We start from the raw sequence: 18665 nt of genomic DNA on the forward strand, positions 1-18665 counted from the left end.
CATGTTTTATGTTTGCCAGCTGTTAAGGTAACAGGCACAAGCTTCCATGTCATTGAACCCTAATGTCTTTTACCACTGTAAGATGCAGTCTTTTAATGTTGTTCTTGCATATAGCATTGAGGTTTTCTAAGGTAGGGTAAGCAAAAACAAAAGAGCACAAGACGGGGGGGAGCTTCAAAATTAACTCACTGAGGTGGCGTAAGACTCTCTTAAACTGTGCTCACGTGTTGAGCAAGATGAAATTTATTCATGAATGGAGGTGGTAAGAGAATACTGCAAAGCCTAGCATGCTGACTTGTGCAGTCAGCATGGGTAGGTACTTAACTCCTGCCTCTGCATGGGATTAGTGATGACCTATGTTTGGCAATACTCAATATCTGGAAAGGCCGATCTGCTTGGAGTCTGTGGATGAGGCAAAACCGGCAGAGAGTCTTTTGGTCACCATAGACTGACAGGACCTACTATGAGACTTGTATGAGCAAGCACTGAAGTACTGACATCAGCAGAACAAAATTAAGGCTATGGAGGGTGTGATATTAAAACCTGGATTAGATGAGCTTTGTTTTCAATCAGCAAGGCTAATTGCCCTTAATGAGATGCTTGCAGCCGGAAGACCTGGGTGTCCAAGTTGTGTTGTACAGCTAGTTTTTTTCCACTGGGTCTAGAAAATATTTCTTAAATTTAAAGATAAAACCTAGCCAAAAGAAATAGAAGAGCCTTATTTACAGCAAGTACCTTTGACCTGCTGCTGCCAAACTGTTTTAATGAAGAAAAGTCAGAAGTTTTCCTTTGTTTCATGAAGAGTATTCTTGCAGCTAGCCCAATGTGGGTTTTCTTCTCAGCATGTCTAGGGGTTATGAGGGCTTTTTTGGGGGGGGGTAAAATGGAGCTATAGTTTTCCTTGGGCTTGTGTTAAAGCTGTCTGTTTTCTGTGTGGAATCTGAATTCAGAATAGAATCTCCCCTTAATGAAGGTTGCAGTACTACTTGCTTTAAGAAACAACTGCAACATACCTACATGTTTTTTTATTTCTCTTATTTTAGGTCTTAAGCATCCAAGTGAAGTGTTACCATGAAATCATTACTATAGGTTACAGAGTCTACCACTCGTATGATTTACCATGGTTTAGATCTCTCAGCTGGTGAGTAGCAAGCAAGAACATCAATACGCAAGGATGTAACACTTAAATCTTCATGTCCTGTCATGGTGGAATAATAGTTTTGTAGGTCACGTGCTGTCATAAAACTTGACATCTGGCCCTAATACAGGATTCTGTAGTTGTCTTCCACCTGTGAACTTGAACAAGTCAGTAGGCCTTTTACTACTTTTTCTTTTTTCCTTGTTATAAATATGTATATATGTACATGTATATATATATGCATGCATATATGCTTTAAGTCAGAACTAAGCATGTGTAAGCTATCTAAAAATATGCATAGTTAAATAATCACCTGATATGTACTATGCGAGCTGCTTTAGTTTTGGTTTTGTTCCTTTATTTTTTTGCCTGTTAACACTGCATAAGAAGTAAATAGAACAGGTACCTTAAAAGCTCCTCTTTACACATGCAGAGAATAAAAATAATAGCATACACGTTTTAAATCCTTTCCAATTTTGCACTTATGGGAAAGTGTTGGAAACATATAGTCTCTGAGGCGGTTAAGGATATAATTCTTCAGACATGACCTATGTTGTGTTGTTTTGGTTTTGTGTTGGGTTTGTTTTTTAAGGAAGTTGAAATATCTAGGTCATTGCCTATCTCTTGTCACATTGCTTCCTCACTTCTAGAAGCAACTTTACTGTATAATGTGGTGGATTCCTGTTTTTGACTCTCCTGTAAATACTAATCTGTTCCCCTCTGGTCACTGCTGGGTTATCCTGGGGACTGATCTATTGTCTGCTTTATTCTGTAGCTTCTGGAATTACACCTAGAGCAGACTCATACATGAATGATTCTGTGGTCTTGCCAAGATTTATAGAAAAGGAGATGTGCACTCTACCGCTTATTCTACTTTGGTAGTTGACCACCATTATTTTAGTATGTGGAGCTCAAAATCAACTCCTCTGTATTGTCACACTAGTTAATGTCAAAGATCCTTTCAGTCCAATATCTTGCCACTGAGACTAAATATTAAGACATTTTAGTATGAAGAAAGAGTCCTTTTAGTAGTCTGAACATCAACTATTTGGCTTATTTAGAGATGTGAAGCCTTGCAAAGTGAGTGTTAGCATCTGCTGGGGAGAAGAGAATGAGTACTGATCACTCTCAGACATTCAGAGATCCAGTCTTGAATAATAAGGTTTTATCTTCTGTGATTGACAGAAGTATGTTGCCTAGAGAAGTGCATCTCTTAGTGGTTTTGTATTTGCTATTTATTTTTTTTTACTGTGTGCCGCCTTGGTGTTTGAGGATTCCAACTTGAACCTAGAAAGCTGAGTTACTTGAACTTACATGAAAAAGGTGACAGAATTAATTGTGAACTGACTGTCTTGAATGAAAGGGGAAGAGCCTTCAGAAAGAGATGGCTGAAGGTGACTTTTCACCTCAGTTGAACTTTGGGTGTGGACATACTCTCACAAAACTGTTTTGCAAAAGTTGTAGAAGTAGCTGCATTTACTGGTTAGCTGGTGGATTTAACCCTGTAAGAGCACTACTCGGTCAAGAAAGCTAAAAGACAAAGGGTATGGTAGAGTGGAGCAGGAGATGCTTCAGTAACTCTTTCAGATGAGAATCTTCAGGCCAGATGGCGAAAGTACTGTTATGTTCAAGTCTTCAAGCCCTGTGTCAGATTCACTGTCCTATAACCTCAGAGGATTTGTTATGGAAGTAACTTTTTTCCTGTTTGTAAGTCAGAAATCAGAAGCTACCCTTATTAGGATACAGGAAAAGGATGTACAGAATTGCTTGTGTCAGTAGTGGTGATAGCCAATCAATGTTCTGTACTTACAGAATATCTGAAAAGGACTTGCATAGGTGTAGAGTATTCAACACTAGTTAAGGATTAGGTGAATTTTCCAACTGTATCCAGCAAAATGTGTTTGTTTTTCTAGTATGGTTGCTTTAGAAGAAATGAATTATGAAAATTGCCTTGTCACAGGAGACATGAGGAGTATAAAACTGGGTTTATACCTGAATTTTATTTTCGTCACTACTCTTGTCTACCCTTCTGGGTTTTCTTTTGTCTTGTGCTTTATGTTGTGGTTTTTTTGTTTATGTTTTTAAGAATTACACTTAAATACATATTATCTTGTTAAAATAACTGCTAGCTCTTACATGTTGTAGGTATTTTTTGCTGTGTGTGAACTACTTCTTTTATGGAGAGACTGTAGCCGATTACTTTGCTACATTTGTTCAGAGAAGAGAGCAGCTTCAATTCCTAATTCGCTACCACAGGTTTATATCTTTTGCACTTTATTTAACAGGTAAGTGTAGGAAATTGCAAAAAGGAAAGAACTTTGTGCTGCATTTGTTTCTGTGCTTATTTCACAAAGAAAAGAATTTGCTCCCCAGCTTTATGCACTTTCAGTTTCTTCTCCCACTTGATGTTTGAGGGAATCAGGTGTTTGCAGTTCTATTTTTCATGTGAAAAGATGAATACAAAATTTTTCATTCACTGAGAAGAAAGCAGCCTAAACAAGTAGATGATCTTGAGGAAGCTGAGCTAATAGCGCTCAAGAGAAGTTGGTGTGAAGTAATTTTGATTGCTGAAGAGTTGCAGCTCAGTACCTGAATGTGTGAATGCTATTTTGGCAGTCTGTGGAGATGACTTGTGTATGTAATTGCTGTGCTGGGTTAATGCTTTATTGTGCAAGTGTTTTGCTAGGTCTACAGCAATAAGATTTACTAATATATTTTAAAATGATTATTCAAAATGCCTGAGGCTTTATTTTCTCTGCAAGATATTCAGATGCTTGTTTCATGAATAGATTTTCCTCCCTATCCAAGGAAAGACTTTTTAAAAGCCTTTTCTGTAGGAAGAAGAGACAAGCTGGAATTCCTGTGGGGTATTGTTTTGTGAACGTGTAAATACAGCCCATGGTGTTTTCAGCAATGCAGTTAATGTTATGTTAGCCTAAAATTAAATCAATTGAAGACTCAGATTAGCCTAAGGGTCAGGAGATTGCTATGCTACAATTACATTAACAAATGTGATCTTCATGATGAACTGTTAATCTGTCTACTGTTCTTTTTTCTTTTTTTTTTTTTTTAAACAGATAAAAACTTTACTAGGTGCTTCTATTGCAAACCTGAAACCAGCTTTGCAAGACTTGCCCTTTTCCAGCTGGCTTTGGCTTGAGGACACTAACTTAACTGATGCTTCCTGGCTGCTGAAGGGCAACGAAGGGGGTGATGAGACAGCCCAGTCATGGGCAAAAGCAGGAGGCAGAGCATAGCAGAGCCCATTGGCAGCTGTCCCATTGGGATTGTGGGGTCACTGCAGGGCTGTCTTCAGGGTTCTTTTGAGTGTGTCTGACCCTGCTAGCACAGGAAGTTGCCCTAGGGGAGAACAGGTGCTCTGTTAGCCACCCAGAATGTTTCTTTCAGTCCATTGAGTTCTTCAGTGCCTGCACTTCACACTTTTGTTGCATGCAGCTTTATGCCTGTCTGGGGGAAAGGAGCAAGCTGGTCTTTTCCTTTCAATCATTTCTGTTAATTATTCAAAACCAGCTTGTTGACCTGTTTTTTGAGTGTTTTTTAAAGGTAATGGTCTCCCCTAAAACTGATGCCTATGATGAGAACTTGTAAGTAAGGATATAGATGCTCTTTACTGATGTTAACTAAATTTTGTGCTCTAATAGGAATATTTCTATATGTACATTTAACTGAATACAAGCAAATGCTTCTAGCCACAGAGGGATTAAAAGTTGTTTCAAAGGAAGAGACTTACTGATATATCACAGTTCAGTATAATTAAATATAAGATGGTACAAACTACAATTGCTTTGTTTTACAGGCTTCTGCATGTTTGTTTTGAGTTTAGTGAAGAAACATTATCGTCTGCAATTTTACATGGTGTGTATTACCCACTTTGCTGTGGTCACTCATTTTATGAATGTCACTAGAAACAGTCATGTCCCTGTGTTCCTAAAACAGCTTGGAAGAGGTGGTGTGGAAAATCTGCTTAAACTAACAGTAACATGAAATTCCAAGGTGAAGTTGGATGGGGCTTTGAGCAACCTGGTCTAGTGGAAGGTGTCCCTGTCCATGGCAGGGGATTGGAACTAGAGGGGCTTTAAGGTCCCTTTCCACCCGATCCATTCTGTGATTCTATAAAATCAAGTGGATTTGGGCTGTAGGAATCTGTACATCTTGCACCTTATTATATCACAGAATGTGGCCTTTCAGTCAATAAAAGCTGTCATTGGTGAAGCCTTGTGCATATATACAAAGTGATACATTTCCCTCAGTGATAGTCTAATAGGAAGGGGATTCCTGGCTGTGCATCTCCCTTCCAGGTCTGAAGCCAAGCCATTCAGCATAGTGCGGGAAGTGGTTCTTGTGACTCAAGTGTTACTTTGTAGACGCCCTGCTGAAGAGCTCTGAAGGGAACTTGAACTTAACCTGTATGTGGAAGATTTATTGTGTGACACTTAACAGCAGTTCTAGTTGTCTGCGTTGCTGTGCTTCTAGATCAATAATCTGTTAAAAGAAGCCAGTGTTCTCATCTTTTGTGTTTGCCCACCTAATGAACAGCATAGTAGCTTATCAAGAGCATGAACCTTTTTGTTATGTGCATCTTATAGGTCAAAAACTAATTTTGTAACATCACAGGTAAAACAAACAACAAAACAAGAAAAAATAACCACCAAACAAAAATCTCACCCCAAACCAATAAAAAAACCCAATTACTGAACAACTCCACTTCTACATAGGAATGATTAGAAGCAATAATAAAGCAGTAATGCAGTACCGCTTCTGCCTTTAAAGAACTGGAGCAGTCAGGGCATTGTGCAACCTTAAAGACTTCCTAAAGCTCCTGATATTAACCCCTCTGTTTCTACAGTGCTTTAGGTAGCACCTAGAATTGAGGATCCCTGATCCTAGACTAGGACTTAGTTGAGTCCTGTATGAGTATGTAAAAAAAAAAAAAAAAAAAATGTCTTTTACTCAAAAAAATTCACCCTGTTTGTGGAGAACTTGCATGACAGGGAGCTTTTCTAGGGGAGGTAGTCTTTATCTTCTTATCTGACCCCCCTGTCCTCCCCAAGTCCTCATCTTCAGGTAGGCATAGTGCAAATGTATAAATTTTCCATGGCTTTTTTTTGTCTTTTTTTTTTTCGCCTTAGAAAAAGAGTCAGAAAAAAGGGGTGTCAGCCATATGACTTAGTGCCTGCCCAAAAACCATGAAGGTCTGAGAATTGCAGTAAAACAGAGTGAAGCTGTGTATCCACTGTGTGGCAACACTGTGTTTGGACAGATAAAGAGAGTCGCCATTTGGGTTTAGGTGGTGTTTCAGTATCACTGTACAAATACTAAAAATTTTGCTGCTTTAATAATCCAGCAGGGAATATTTTCAGAAACCTTTAGTGAGGTCTTGCGCCCTTCCTTTTCAACCTTCTTGCTGGCTGCCATAGGAAAGCATATGATAAGAGAATGAAAGTAGGACATTGAGTGTTAAATCACCCAGACATTTAGAGTGCTTAAATCTGGTGTTTCATGGAAAAACTACCAGTTCTTGCTTTACAAGTTTTGGAAAATAAAATCTATTGTAGAATCTTTACTGGTAAGCTCTTTGGAAACCACTTTGTTGTACCCTGGTGCTATAGAAAAAACACCAAGTGCATACAGTAATACTGGGGGAAATGACTGTTTAAATGACCATGCACATAAAAATTGACACTTTGGTTTTGCTAATCCTGAGAATGTTCATGTTTCATAAGAGGACTGGTATTCTGTTATGAGAGAGATCCACATCTGTGTACCATGACTCTTTCATGAGTAGCTCATTGCCATTTTATTGTTAAACTTCTAACACGTCTGTTGTATGTATATACAGAATATCACATTGCTTACATTTCTTTGCTGCTTTTATGCTGAAGGTGTACGTCTTATTAAATTAGATGTTAAACTGCATGTTAAAAAAATTCTAGGTGGAGGTAAGTGACAGGGAAACCTGTTAAAGTTTCAGTACTTGCTTCAGAAAGCTAGCTAACTTGTGATATACTGTATGCACAACATCTCTTGCATTATCACTAGAACTGGTCTTTCCTGTGAGCTCTTAAGTAGCTTCTCTAGCTGACACACCAGTATTATCAAGGTGTACAGGATCAATGTTTTCACTAACTGTTGTGTTGTTGCATTGTTAACAGTTCGCATGGACTCATGTCACTTTGCTGATCACTGTAACTCAATCTCATCTTGTCATCCAAAATCTCTTTGAAGGCATGATCTGGTAAGGGGACAGTAATAAACTGATTTGTAACTATTGCATTGAAAGGTTGGTTGTTTTACATAGATCTGGTTAGGGAATAATCGCAGGAACAGTTAAAGCAGCACAAATGAAAGAAGCAATAATCTCTAGTTGGAAGGGGAGTTGGAGAAATTGAAACAGAAACCCCTTAAACTAGGTTGGCAGCCACAGGTATGATAGTTTTGAACTACTTCATTTACTTGCAAGGAATAAGATGCTTGCATGCTTGGTAAAATAGTTTCCATAGCATTTTGCTGAATGGATGAATATCCGCAATTCTTTCTCAATTACTCAGAAGCTTCAAGTTGCTCGGAGCTATTGAAGTTGGACCATTTAATTTGAAATCCCCAATCTGGCCACCTTCCCCGTTCAGATCAATTCAGATTACTTAAAGTATTTTAAGAGTTTAAATCTTGGATATTGTTGGGTCATCTTTCTGCCCCATTTCCAGCAATATATTAAATTCTGATGGTGCAGTTAAACTTAAAGCCACTTCTCCAAGAGAATGTGTGTTTTTGAACCCCACACGTCTTTAGGGACAGTGTAAACTGCAAGTTGAGAAAGAAGGAAGAGGCACATATGGAAGATGGTTTGTATTCTTCCAAGGACATAATACTGCATGTTCTCCTTTTTCTTTTCCTGATATATGTACAACTGGGGGGATTAGTGCAGAAAAGATGTGCTCATAGTTAGAAAGAAAACCTAAAGGCTTTCACAAAGTTTGTATAAGCAGATTCTTTTCATAGTGATCATGTTCATGTGCCAAAACCTGAACCTTGCTGCCTTACTAACATATTGTTTCATATTTCCACTGGTCACAAAATCTGACTTTTGGCATATTAACACATCCTTGTTTTGAAAAGGGGGAAAAAAGAGGTTAACAGGCTTGAGTAACAAATTCAGATGCTGCCTTCATGCAAAGAACACTAAGAAAACTAACACGGGCTGCTCCAAACTGACAAAAGAAGGAGAAAGAAACTTCTAATTTAGATGCCCTTAAACTTTACAAGGAATTTGCTTGCCTTGATGTTACTAAAAACATCGACATGCTTATATCTGTTGATTTCTTCTTAACTGTTGTACCAGTCTTCAAGCCTCATAGAAAAAAGTCAGCCTGTTCACATATTAAGCTCATGCACCAAAATCATAGTTTAACTTGAACTAACATAGACGTGTAGTGGTCTTGATTGGTTGAAGACTAAGACCAGTATAGCTAAATATGCTGCTTATGGGGGAACTAGGTGAGCACATTATGAAACGTAATTCCTTCTAAATACTACAGAAAAAAATTCCAGAAAGAAATGCTGCTGTTTTAGTTTATGCCCTGTGTTTAGGTTTGGGCAAGTTTTCTTTTTCTTTATGAAACTTTTAATGTCTTTCTCCAGGTTTCTGGTTCCAATTTCAAGTGTTATCTGCAATGATATTGCCGCCTACATTTTTGGATTCTTCTTTGGCAAAACTCCATTAATTAAGGTATGTACTAAAGCACTTCCTCACTAACAAGCTTTTGCAATTTACAGTATTTTTGATACTTGTTCAAAAACATGTTTATGGAGAAAATACTTTCCAGTGTACTGCATGGTACACATCTTCGCCAAAAAACCAAACTGACTTTCCTGTTTCTGAAAACTTGTAAGTGGAAACTGGGATTAATGTGAATGTAATATTAGCATTACAGTATAATACAGTTTGAGCCTATTATGTCATAATTTATAGTTAGTTCTCTTTGGATTTCATGTGCAGGTTTAACTGCATATTTATTGTAGACACTGTAATTTGAAATAAACTGCTATATCTTATAAGCCTATTTCTTCTTTGGTCTTGTTGACATAGCACTGAGAAGCAGTAATCTTCCTATTCTGACAGTATATGCAAGACCCTACAGAAAGCCATGAATATTTTCATGGTGTTGCCATGTGTTAACTTTGGGGTATTTAGTTGGTTCTGATTTTCAACTGCTCCTAAATTGAAAACATGATAGAATTTGATGAAGAAAATAGCTTGCTACACTGGTGTCTCTATGCCTACAGTTATTGGCTGTATTAGTTTGCCAGTCTGTACATAGGAAGCTAGTGTCTCCTGAGAAGTGTCCCCAGCATTAACTATCATCCAGGCTTCTGTCACTATCTGAACGTGCCCTTGCTAGCAGGGGTCTCAACAGAGCCATAGCACTTGTGCATGTTTCCAAGTCTTTTGATTGGAGGAGCCCACCTGTTTAATCAGGGTCCTCTGTGGCCAGAGGCAGGCAGCAACCTCCACACAGCAGCAGCAGATGGGAAGGGAGATCTCAGTTCCATCAAGCTGCCTAGTGACACCAAACTGTGGCACTTTCTCTCCTTGTCTGGGACAGGCCCTAGCTATATTCCTCTATTTATCCATGTTCTGTGCTGCAGTAACTGACATTCTCTATTTCACCTTTCTAAAATCAAGTAGGAGCTTTAATGTTCACAATCAAGATCCAGAAATAGAGTAGAAAAGGGTTCAGTAGTGCAACTGATGAGGCTAACTCTTATCTCTTTTGTGCCTAGCTGTCTCCCAAGAAGACCTGGGAAGGGTTCATTGGAGGCTTCTTTTCCACAGTTGTATTTGGATTTGTTGTAAGTAACCAGAGGACTTTTATTATATAGGTTCAGTCTTCAACTTCGTATTTTTCTTGAAGCAAAATTACTGACAAATCTGGTCATCTGAAACTGCTGAAAGCTCAAGAGTTTGGGGGAATGGGGGGTTTGGATAGAGAATTCTGCCAATTCTTAACTAGCTAGGCAAGGGTTACACCTCCTGAATGGGTTATATTGACCCTTTTTGCCATTACTATTACTGTATCTGGAATAGTTTTTAGTTGTAGCCCTATTTTGAAACTGAAGTTTATTGATAGCATTATTTATGATTTGTAAAGTAGTACTTTTGTATTATGTACTTTATAATCACATTTCTCCTAAGAAGTAGTTTACACTGATGTAGAGCTACACGTGAACTACTATAGAAGGTTGTAACAGCGTACAGGAACTGTTTGGATGAGGAATTTATCACCAAGGTCAGCAGAACTTGTGACTGCCAAATTTGGTAGAAGCAGTAGTGTGAGTTTTAATGGAGAAATGAACTGCAAAGAAATTATAAGTGGCTAACATTTGGGGATTTTATAATGCAGAAATGCCCAGTAGGTATGAATCTGAGAAATACGAGAAGGAAAACAAGTTGGGAAATCATCACTAAGCATCTGGAACATCCATATTTGTCTGCCTTGTTGAGGCATTCTGCAACTTAGGCTAACAAGACCATTCTGCGTCTTGTTATTAGAAAGATTTTCAGTTTCCTCAGCTTGTGATGACAAAGCCATCCATTACTGTATGATTTTTAACTGTAACAACAAATGCCTATTTCAAGAATCCTTGTTTTGCTTTTCAGTTTTCCTATTTTCTGGCTCAACATCAGTACTTTGTCTGCCCCGTGGAATATAACAGTGAAACCAACAGATTTGTGACAGAGTGTGAACCTTCAGAGCTCTTTCAGATTAAGAAGTACCCTTTGCCACCATTGTTTCAGGCTGTGTTGGGATGGGTAAGGAAAAATAAAACAAGGCTTTGGTTAAAATTGAAAGTATACTTGGCAGCTTGAACAGTTCTCTAAACCCTTCTGCAAAAGCATAAGGATGCTGGTAAGACTTGAAAGGTAAGAACTGGATTGGTAGCATAAGCGTCTCTGTTGCTCAGGCAGGGCAGGTGGTCACCCAAGCAGAATTGAAATGCATTGGTGGAGTCACCTGAGCAAACTGTCCTGTGTTCTTGTGGCCTGTATCCCATTTGTGCTGGAAATGGATGTCACTTAGGCATTTTGCAGACAAGCCTATTTTTGAAGAGCAACCTTTAAATTTTTGTGGTGTTGTTACTTCTGTGCTGAATGAAGAATGAGTACCAGTAATTGTTCCATGTGATATAGTCACCAGCCCTTTTCCTCACACCCAGCTTGCAAATTGTTTTAAGTGAGGTGTTGTATCTTTGCCTGTCAGGAAACAAGTCATCAGTTATCTTACCCTACAAAGCAGTGCTTCTGAACATACAGGCTCCAGAAGCACTCAAACAGGAACAGAATACCAAATAGAAACAGAGCAGTCTGTCATTATCTTTCCTTTAGGGCAAAGAGGAGGTAACTGCAATAAATGCTGAACAAGTGGGTTTGTAGCACTCCCCTTGCCTGTGAATTGCCTCAGGGTGAAGTGAGTGCCCAGCACTAGGGAAGGCAGTGGACTTTACTTGTGGTTACATAGGTGTAACACTGAAGGAGAAAGTTGATGTGGTTACAAGACGAAAGCACAAACTGGAAACTGTAGCAACCAAGCCTAAGACTAAAAGCAATTAATAACTACAGTTGGTACCCAGAAAAGCAAGGCTACATCTAGAAGGAGCTCTGGTATTTTCATACCAAGTGAATGTGCTGTTGCTTCAGGGACTGTGGGGTTGATTGCAAATTTAATAAGGATTTTTCTGCACAAAACCATTATGTGGACTGAGCAGAAAGAAATGTGTCCAGTAAACGTCAAGGAGATAGCAATGTCCAGCTCTGTGACAATGTAATAGAGAGTTATCAACCTTAAAAAAGAGATACTAGTTCCACGTGCACTTCTAGAGTCCTTTTGTCAGGCTCTAGCAAGCCTTTTGAGGAGAGAATTTGTATTAGCGCTCTTTAAAGAGTCAAATCAAATCTACTTTTTTGGGGGCTACATCCTGTTCTTTGGTTTTCCCTCTGTTACTCAGTTCCTGATGTTCTCTCTCAGGAATATGACCAGATGTTATGTTTGGAAGACATTTTGCTTGGTGTCAAAAGATGTCAAGCCTTGTGTTCTCCCAGCAAAATTGACTTAATTCCAACTCATAAACTTTTCTATTTGACCAACTTAATTTAGCCGAAAGGAAAGGTGTCTTAAGATAACCGCACAAAGTAGTCAAGAAGCTAATTGGTGTTCACCAGCTGTGATTCAAATTGGAAACACAAGGAACAGGGTTTTTTAGCCACAGATGGTGTTTATCAAGACCCAGCCAGCAGAGATGTGTTCTGCTCTCAGGGATGTAGCCAACATAGTGTTGACTCAGAGGCTAGAGCTGCTACCATTGACTTGAAAATGCTTAAACCAAAAGACCCTTTTTTCTGATCTGTGTCAGGAAGGCAGACAGGTACCTGTTTCCAGTGAAGTCTCTCATATCTGTAAGAACTTGAACAGATCCAAACAAATTTTAAGTCTGTGACCAGGGTGAGGGGAACAATATCTGTTTAAATGCAAACCGTAAAGTATTAATGGGGGTATATCATCTCCCAGTATTTCTGTATGTACACAAAGGTATGTATGTACAGTGGACAGTGCAAAATTCGTATCTATCTTGAAAGAATTGCATGAGGGTGGAGAGCACCAGACCCCTTACTAGAGCAATACTAGGAATTAGTGGAAAGCTCCATGGTTTACAGGAAATAGAGTTGGAAAAGAGCCAGGAAAGACTAGAGTAGCATCATTTGTTAAGGAATTATATTCCTTATGATCAACTAAGGGATTGGGTGAAAACCGCATTGTTTATGAAAGTTGACTGCTGTAGCAACCCTGAATACTTTATCCTGTTCACATGCGCAGACCTTTTAGCAACTTTCTACAGTGTGTCTACTTTTCCTTTCTTTACAGTATTACTTTGTGTCAGCAAAACTGGAGCTTTGTGGAAATTTGTTCTGTAAGAGCCCCATTTAAAAATATTTAAGCTTAAAATGCTTATGGCCAAACATACTGAAATACAGTGCTATTTACTTTACTTGCAGGAAACGGTGAATATGTACCCATTTCAGTTGCACAGCATCGCACTGTCGACATTTGCCTCCTTAATTGGACCGTTTGGAGGATTCTTTGCCAGTGGATTTAAAAGAGCTTTCAAAATCAAGGTGTGTAATGAATCCTGTAAGCCAGTCTTATTTTGTTTGTTTTTTTCTAATTTGAATTAGATAAATTAGTGGGTTGGGTTTGGGTTCTTTTAATCATTCGTTGTAGTACCTAGTGTTTCTACTAAGGTGTAATGACGTTTGAGCTGGTTTTTAGCATCAGCAGTAGTACTTTGTTTTATTAGATATATGTATGTGTCATGTTGATTATACACAGTTTTAGGAATGTGACTTTAGTGTTGGAAATCTGACAGTAATTTGGTTTTATATTTTGGTTGATAATTACTCTTCCAAGTTATGTTGCAGAAGGGGTTTAGACAAGCAAGATGTGAGACATTACACTTGACATGAAAGGCAATCTGTAGATGCCCAAGAGGCACCAACAAAAGTTTTACCTTTCAGATTGGGGCAGGCTGTGTTTTACCAACAGTATTTGCGTTGTACGCAGATGCTGATGAGTCAGATTCACCAAAGCATGAGATGTTTGGCTGCCTTTGCCAATACCGTGCTGCCTTGTAACAAGAGTGTGTATTGGCAAATGGTATGATGTGCTAACCTCTGTTTATTGCAAGGTGTGCGCTGTCGCTTGTGGCAGTGTTGTCCCTGGCTGATATTAAGTGGCAGCAGGAGTATGGGAAGAGGGCAGCCCCAGATTTTCTCCTGACCTTCTTTATGTCTTGGTAGGACTGCTGTAATTCTCATCCTGTTGCTTATTGTTGTTCTTGTTGTTTTTCCCTATGTCAGCCAGTTTTGGCATGTGCTTTGCACAGACACATATCAACCTCTCTGTTTGTGCTGAACTCCCATACATGTGCTTGTACTTATCCCTCTTTCTTATACTGGTCCAAGAAACTTGTCTGGCACTGTCTGGCTAGCTACAGCCTTGTGTGCTGTCATACCTGTGTATGTCCAGGTAGCAAAAGACTGTGTGAAGAAGGGCTTCTGAGGGGGAAAAATGCTTCTGGAAAGCAACACTTAAAGTAGAATATAAAAAAGTAGATATTCATTTTTTTAATATATATATATTTCTGAGCCCCAACGTGGTGACCAGGGGACTGCTGGGAAGACAGGGATGTTGTGGAATTTTTACTGATGGCAGCATGTAGGCTAGATTGGACACTTCAAGCTTGCCCAGCATTAGGGGGCTGGAATGGCAGTGGCACAGGACTGGTTTAACTTGCTGGCAGTTGCCCTATATGTCTACGGTCAGGCTTTTCACCCAGAAAGTTCACAAGTGTGAATGATAAAAAGGATATATAAGAGAAGTTTGATAAAGCCATTCTACGGACAAGATGGGGTAACACAAAGGTACTGTATTGAGATTTGTTTGCATGAGAAATATTTTGAAGTAGTGGCAATTTTTTCTCTACAGGGGTTTTTGATTGTGTTAAATGTATTTACATAGTTTTTAACTATGGTTACCAAGAACCCAGTGAGACAAACAGCATGTGAATGGGCAGTACAACTTGCAAAGAGTCCTCAGGTTAATGCTTCTCTTGTAGCAAGTACATGTTAACATCATTAGTGTGTTTCATTTTAATCGCTGACCATCACTTTTATCTTAATTTTTCCCCTCTCCGTCCTTCACACCCAAAAGGATTTCGCAGACACAATCCCTGGTCATGGTGGGATAATGGATCGCTTTGATTGTCAGTACTTGATGGCCACTTTTGTTCATGTCTATATCACCAGTTTCATAAGGTAAGGGCTTTTTACAATATTAACTCCTTAATCTTGCATAGAAGCTGTACCATAGCTGTTCCTTACAAGTTATGTTCTGCGCTGTTAGCGTAGCGGAGATTGCAGGTTTATAGATCCAATTTATGCAATGTCTTAAAATACAGAACTATTAAGAAAATGCATGTAGCTGCCTAGGATTTATGTCAAGTTCAAGCTATGCCTTGATGTTCCTGTGACTACTGTTAAAGGTAACCTGTGTACCCTAAATACCAGAAAGTTTTGTGCAGCAGCCTCTTAGAAGATAAACTAAAAAAGATCTCTTGATGAAAAATGTTGATTACAGTGTTTAAGGATGAATCAGTGTATCTTATTTGTCATAAGCCTTCTTAATCTCCATTTGGCAGCAAATACAAGAAATGCCTTTTAGTTTCTGTTAGGAGGATGCTCTACCAGTAACGCTCATGCATCCTGATGAGAAGAATGGGAGAAATCCCTAATTTGGTGTCCCCCAAAATAGGAAGGCATTGCTTGTGCAGCAAGAGGAAAATGGAAAGCTGTTGAGAAGTTTCTTTAGAGTGGCTGCTTAAAAAAAATACTTTTTTTTTTTTTAATTGACAGGGGTCCAAATCCCAGCAAATTACTGAAGCAGCTGTTGATACTTCAGCCTGAGCAACAACTAAGTGTGTATAAAACCCTGAAATCTCACCTCATTGAAAAAGGGATCCTGCAGCCATCTCTGAGAGTGCAGTTTGTCAAAACAGAGGACTAGAAGAAACCTCCATTTACAAGAAGCCTGTGGAAAAGCATTGCAAATACAAACATAGATAACAGCTAAAGGGAGAATAGTTTGTGGTCTGGAAGAGGTGAATGTTTCCTGAAATAAATGTGAACACTATGACTTCCTATTAGGACACGGAGGATCTCTTAGTCCTAATAAAATGCTTGCAAAGTAACAGTTCACATGATGCATATTTTAGTTCCTGAAGAGGATGGCAGCAGCCTTCCTTCAGCACCCAGCCCAACAGACTTTGTATTTAAAAAAAAGAAAATTCACTGTTAGTTTTTAGTGAGTTATTTAATATTGTATATCTTAGCAATACTTTCCTTGGTTTCCTGTGGCTACTGAAACATAAACAGATGAGGCCTGTGGTCACTTTAATGTAGCTCAGTGCTAAATGACAATTGGCCAGAAAATACTTGTTAGCCTGGTCAAAGAGGTAGTTACAGCCTGCTGTGTCAGACTCCCTGTATTTACTAAATCGCTGGGAAAGTTAAACTTAGCCCTGTTTTTAATTAAACACCTTCTTACAAAACTATTTCATGCTTAAGAACCTTTGCTGAATTATAGGTGGGCTGTTTGGGGTGTGGAGCTGCTGGGTTTTATGTTAATGTTATGGATTATAAACAAGCATCTGCATCCAAGAGTGGAGATTACCTGAGAAAATGGGATTCTCCAACCCAGGAAACAGATTGGAGAGCATCTAGAGCTTAAACCCTTGGTTTCCATGGCCTGGTCAGTGTCTGAAGACAGTAGTCCAAGCCTTATTCCTTGTGCCTCTTAACTACCATGTAGAATGGGGGTATTTCCTTCTTTTTAAAAGCACTTGGAGGTCCTGAGTAAGTGAAGTTTAAGTGCTGTTTTATTAACATGTTACTCAGTGAAGGCCGAAGCTTTCATGAATGTGCACAGTGCAAGACAGGATACATGGTTCTTATGCTGTGTGTTGTTATTTATTAAGAAGATCCTCAAGCAAGCTTGGGTAACCATATAGATGTTTGAATGGAGAATTTCATAGAAAGCAGCTATTCTGTAGACATATGAGAAAAGCTGATGGTCTGTAATTCTCAATGCTAGCTGTTTTCTAAATTTTTTCATTGTGCGACATGTCTTGATGCAAATAAAAATATACACTTTTTTTAAATGACAGAAATTACTCCTGTACAAAGAGAAAGCACAAATGCCAATTTTGTTTTGGTATACTGTAACTTGATAAAACTTAATTTTTCCAATTAATTGTAAATAAGTTTTTCTCCTGCAGTTAACGTACCGATGCCACATATGTCTCTGTGTGTACATATATGTTAAAAATATTAAAAGATGTATGTATAGGTAGAAAAGATGAAATTTTTAAACGGTTGGTGCTACTTGAGGATAAAACCATGGAGAAAATCACTAGGGTGTGTGAAGAGATGCATCTGTAAAACACAGGCTGCTTTTTTTGAACACCATGCGTCTGGGACCACTGTGCACTCTGTTCTGTGTTTAGGCCATGGTAGGCACCTCCTTGTCCATCAGTGGCTGTATGGCTTGGCTTATTAATTGGAGGGGACTGAATTTCAGTCCTTCCAGCAGAAGGGCAGCATAGCCTGAGATTAAAAGGTAGCACAGCCTTTCTGGGTGTGGGATATATGGAAAGGTGCTTTAAAAAGAAGGGAAAAGAAAATGAGAGGGCAACTGTAGTAGCATATCTGGAAAGCTAACTTTTAGATGAAACTTTGGTTATTAATGGGACTTTAGTAGGTGCTTATGAAAAACCACAGCCATACTGGAGTTGGTATATCAAGTTGGTATATCTTTATCCTGGGTATTTGAAAAGAAATAAAAATTTAAAAAGTTATATAGAGAATATATATATAAAGGTAATTGTTACTTTGGAAACTTGACATTTTTAGTGTCATTTTATAGCATGTATAATAAGGAAGTTAAATTATATTTTAGCATTTAATACAACAGAGCATTTGAAATTAATTGCTATGTATTTGCACAAGAGAAAGTTCAACACTGCGATTCTGCTGTTCAGTGTTCAAATGAAGAAGGAATCACTTGTGAACTCACTCATTAATTCTCTGGGTAGAACAATAGCTTCCTGCCAGCTGAGGCTTGGTGTAAATAAACCTCAGCAGAACTTGTCACTATATAGTGACAATTATGCTTGCTTACTAAGAAGTGCATTTACCACACTTGTTACTTCTGTTAGTTCAAGCACTGCAATATGAGCAACAGAAAAGTTTAACTTTTTACACCGGTGTCTCTTTCCATTTGCAGTCTTGTTCCAAGTTGCTATAATTACCCATTGAGCAGAAAAACAAATAAATATGTATATTATGTAAATACTGTAAATGGTATGAGCATATAATGTCTGGTTTGGTTTGACTGTTTCAATCTTTCATTGAAGCAGGTGTTGTAATAAAAATAAAGCTGGGACAGAAATCCCCCTGTCCAATATTTCCTACAGCATGTACAGTGGGTGGAGATTTCTTAACAAGAATTCATATTCCTTTATGTCACTCCTTAAGGCTATGTTCTTAAGCAAAAAGCCTGCTGTTAATTCCCTACTTTTTGTCCCTCAAGACTTTAGGTGACCCCTGACTGTTCATTCCCTTTTAAGTCTTGGATTCAAGGCCATTCACATCCTGCAACCTCAAACAAGCTGGGTAACAAGTGCACCTCATTTCTGTATTACAGCAAAGACTGCAACATCTGTTAAACACTCACCATCAGCAAATCACGTCTGTGGTGTACACCTCCTCAGGCTTTAGAAAACTACAGAAGGCACAGAGGGAGCTTTCCTGTAGCCTGCTTTCTGATGCTTTTCTGAGGAAAGGAAATGCAACGTTACTGGTGAGTTTTCTCCTGCTCGACAGGTAAAGTTTTGGACT

General features: G+C 38.7%; 1 protein-coding gene across 2 annotated transcripts in view; it reads left to right on the forward strand.

Moving 5' to 3' along the window:
- CDS1 (CDP-diacylglycerol synthase 1) overlaps nucleotides 1-18238 on the forward strand; it is a 33724-nt gene extending 15486 nt beyond the window's left edge. The window contains exons 4-13 of one of the 2 annotated variants that reach the window (XR_009961587.1): nucleotides 1044-1141; nucleotides 3284-3423; nucleotides 4956-5014; nucleotides 7312-7394; nucleotides 8798-8885; nucleotides 9941-10009; nucleotides 10818-10970; nucleotides 13209-13328; nucleotides 13898-14005; nucleotides 14923-15026. Coding sequence is in view for 1 of the 2 variants with exons in the window: in XM_062602774.1 (XP_062458758.1) it covers nucleotides 1044-1141; nucleotides 3284-3423; nucleotides 4956-5014; nucleotides 7312-7394; nucleotides 8798-8885; nucleotides 9941-10009; nucleotides 10818-10970; nucleotides 13209-13328; nucleotides 14923-15026; nucleotides 15624-15774 (1065 nt within the window). In the remaining variant the exon portion in view is untranslated. Of the gene's footprint in view, nucleotides 1-1043; nucleotides 1142-3283; nucleotides 3424-4955; nucleotides 5015-7311; nucleotides 7395-8797; nucleotides 8886-9940; nucleotides 10010-10817; nucleotides 10971-13208; nucleotides 13329-13897; nucleotides 14006-14922; nucleotides 15027-15623 lie in introns of those variants that run through there. The other variant, XM_062602774.1, reaches the window with a different exon arrangement.
- Nucleotides 18239-18665: the final 427 nt, after the last annotated feature.

The sequence above is a fragment of the Pezoporus occidentalis genome, unplaced genomic scaffold (genome assembly GCF_034315485.1).
Source record: "Pezoporus occidentalis ecotype Australia unplaced genomic scaffold, CSIRO_AGI_Poc_V1 ctg79, whole genome shotgun sequence".
Lineage (NCBI taxonomy): Eukaryota > Metazoa > Chordata > Aves > Psittaciformes > Psittacidae > Pezoporus > Pezoporus occidentalis.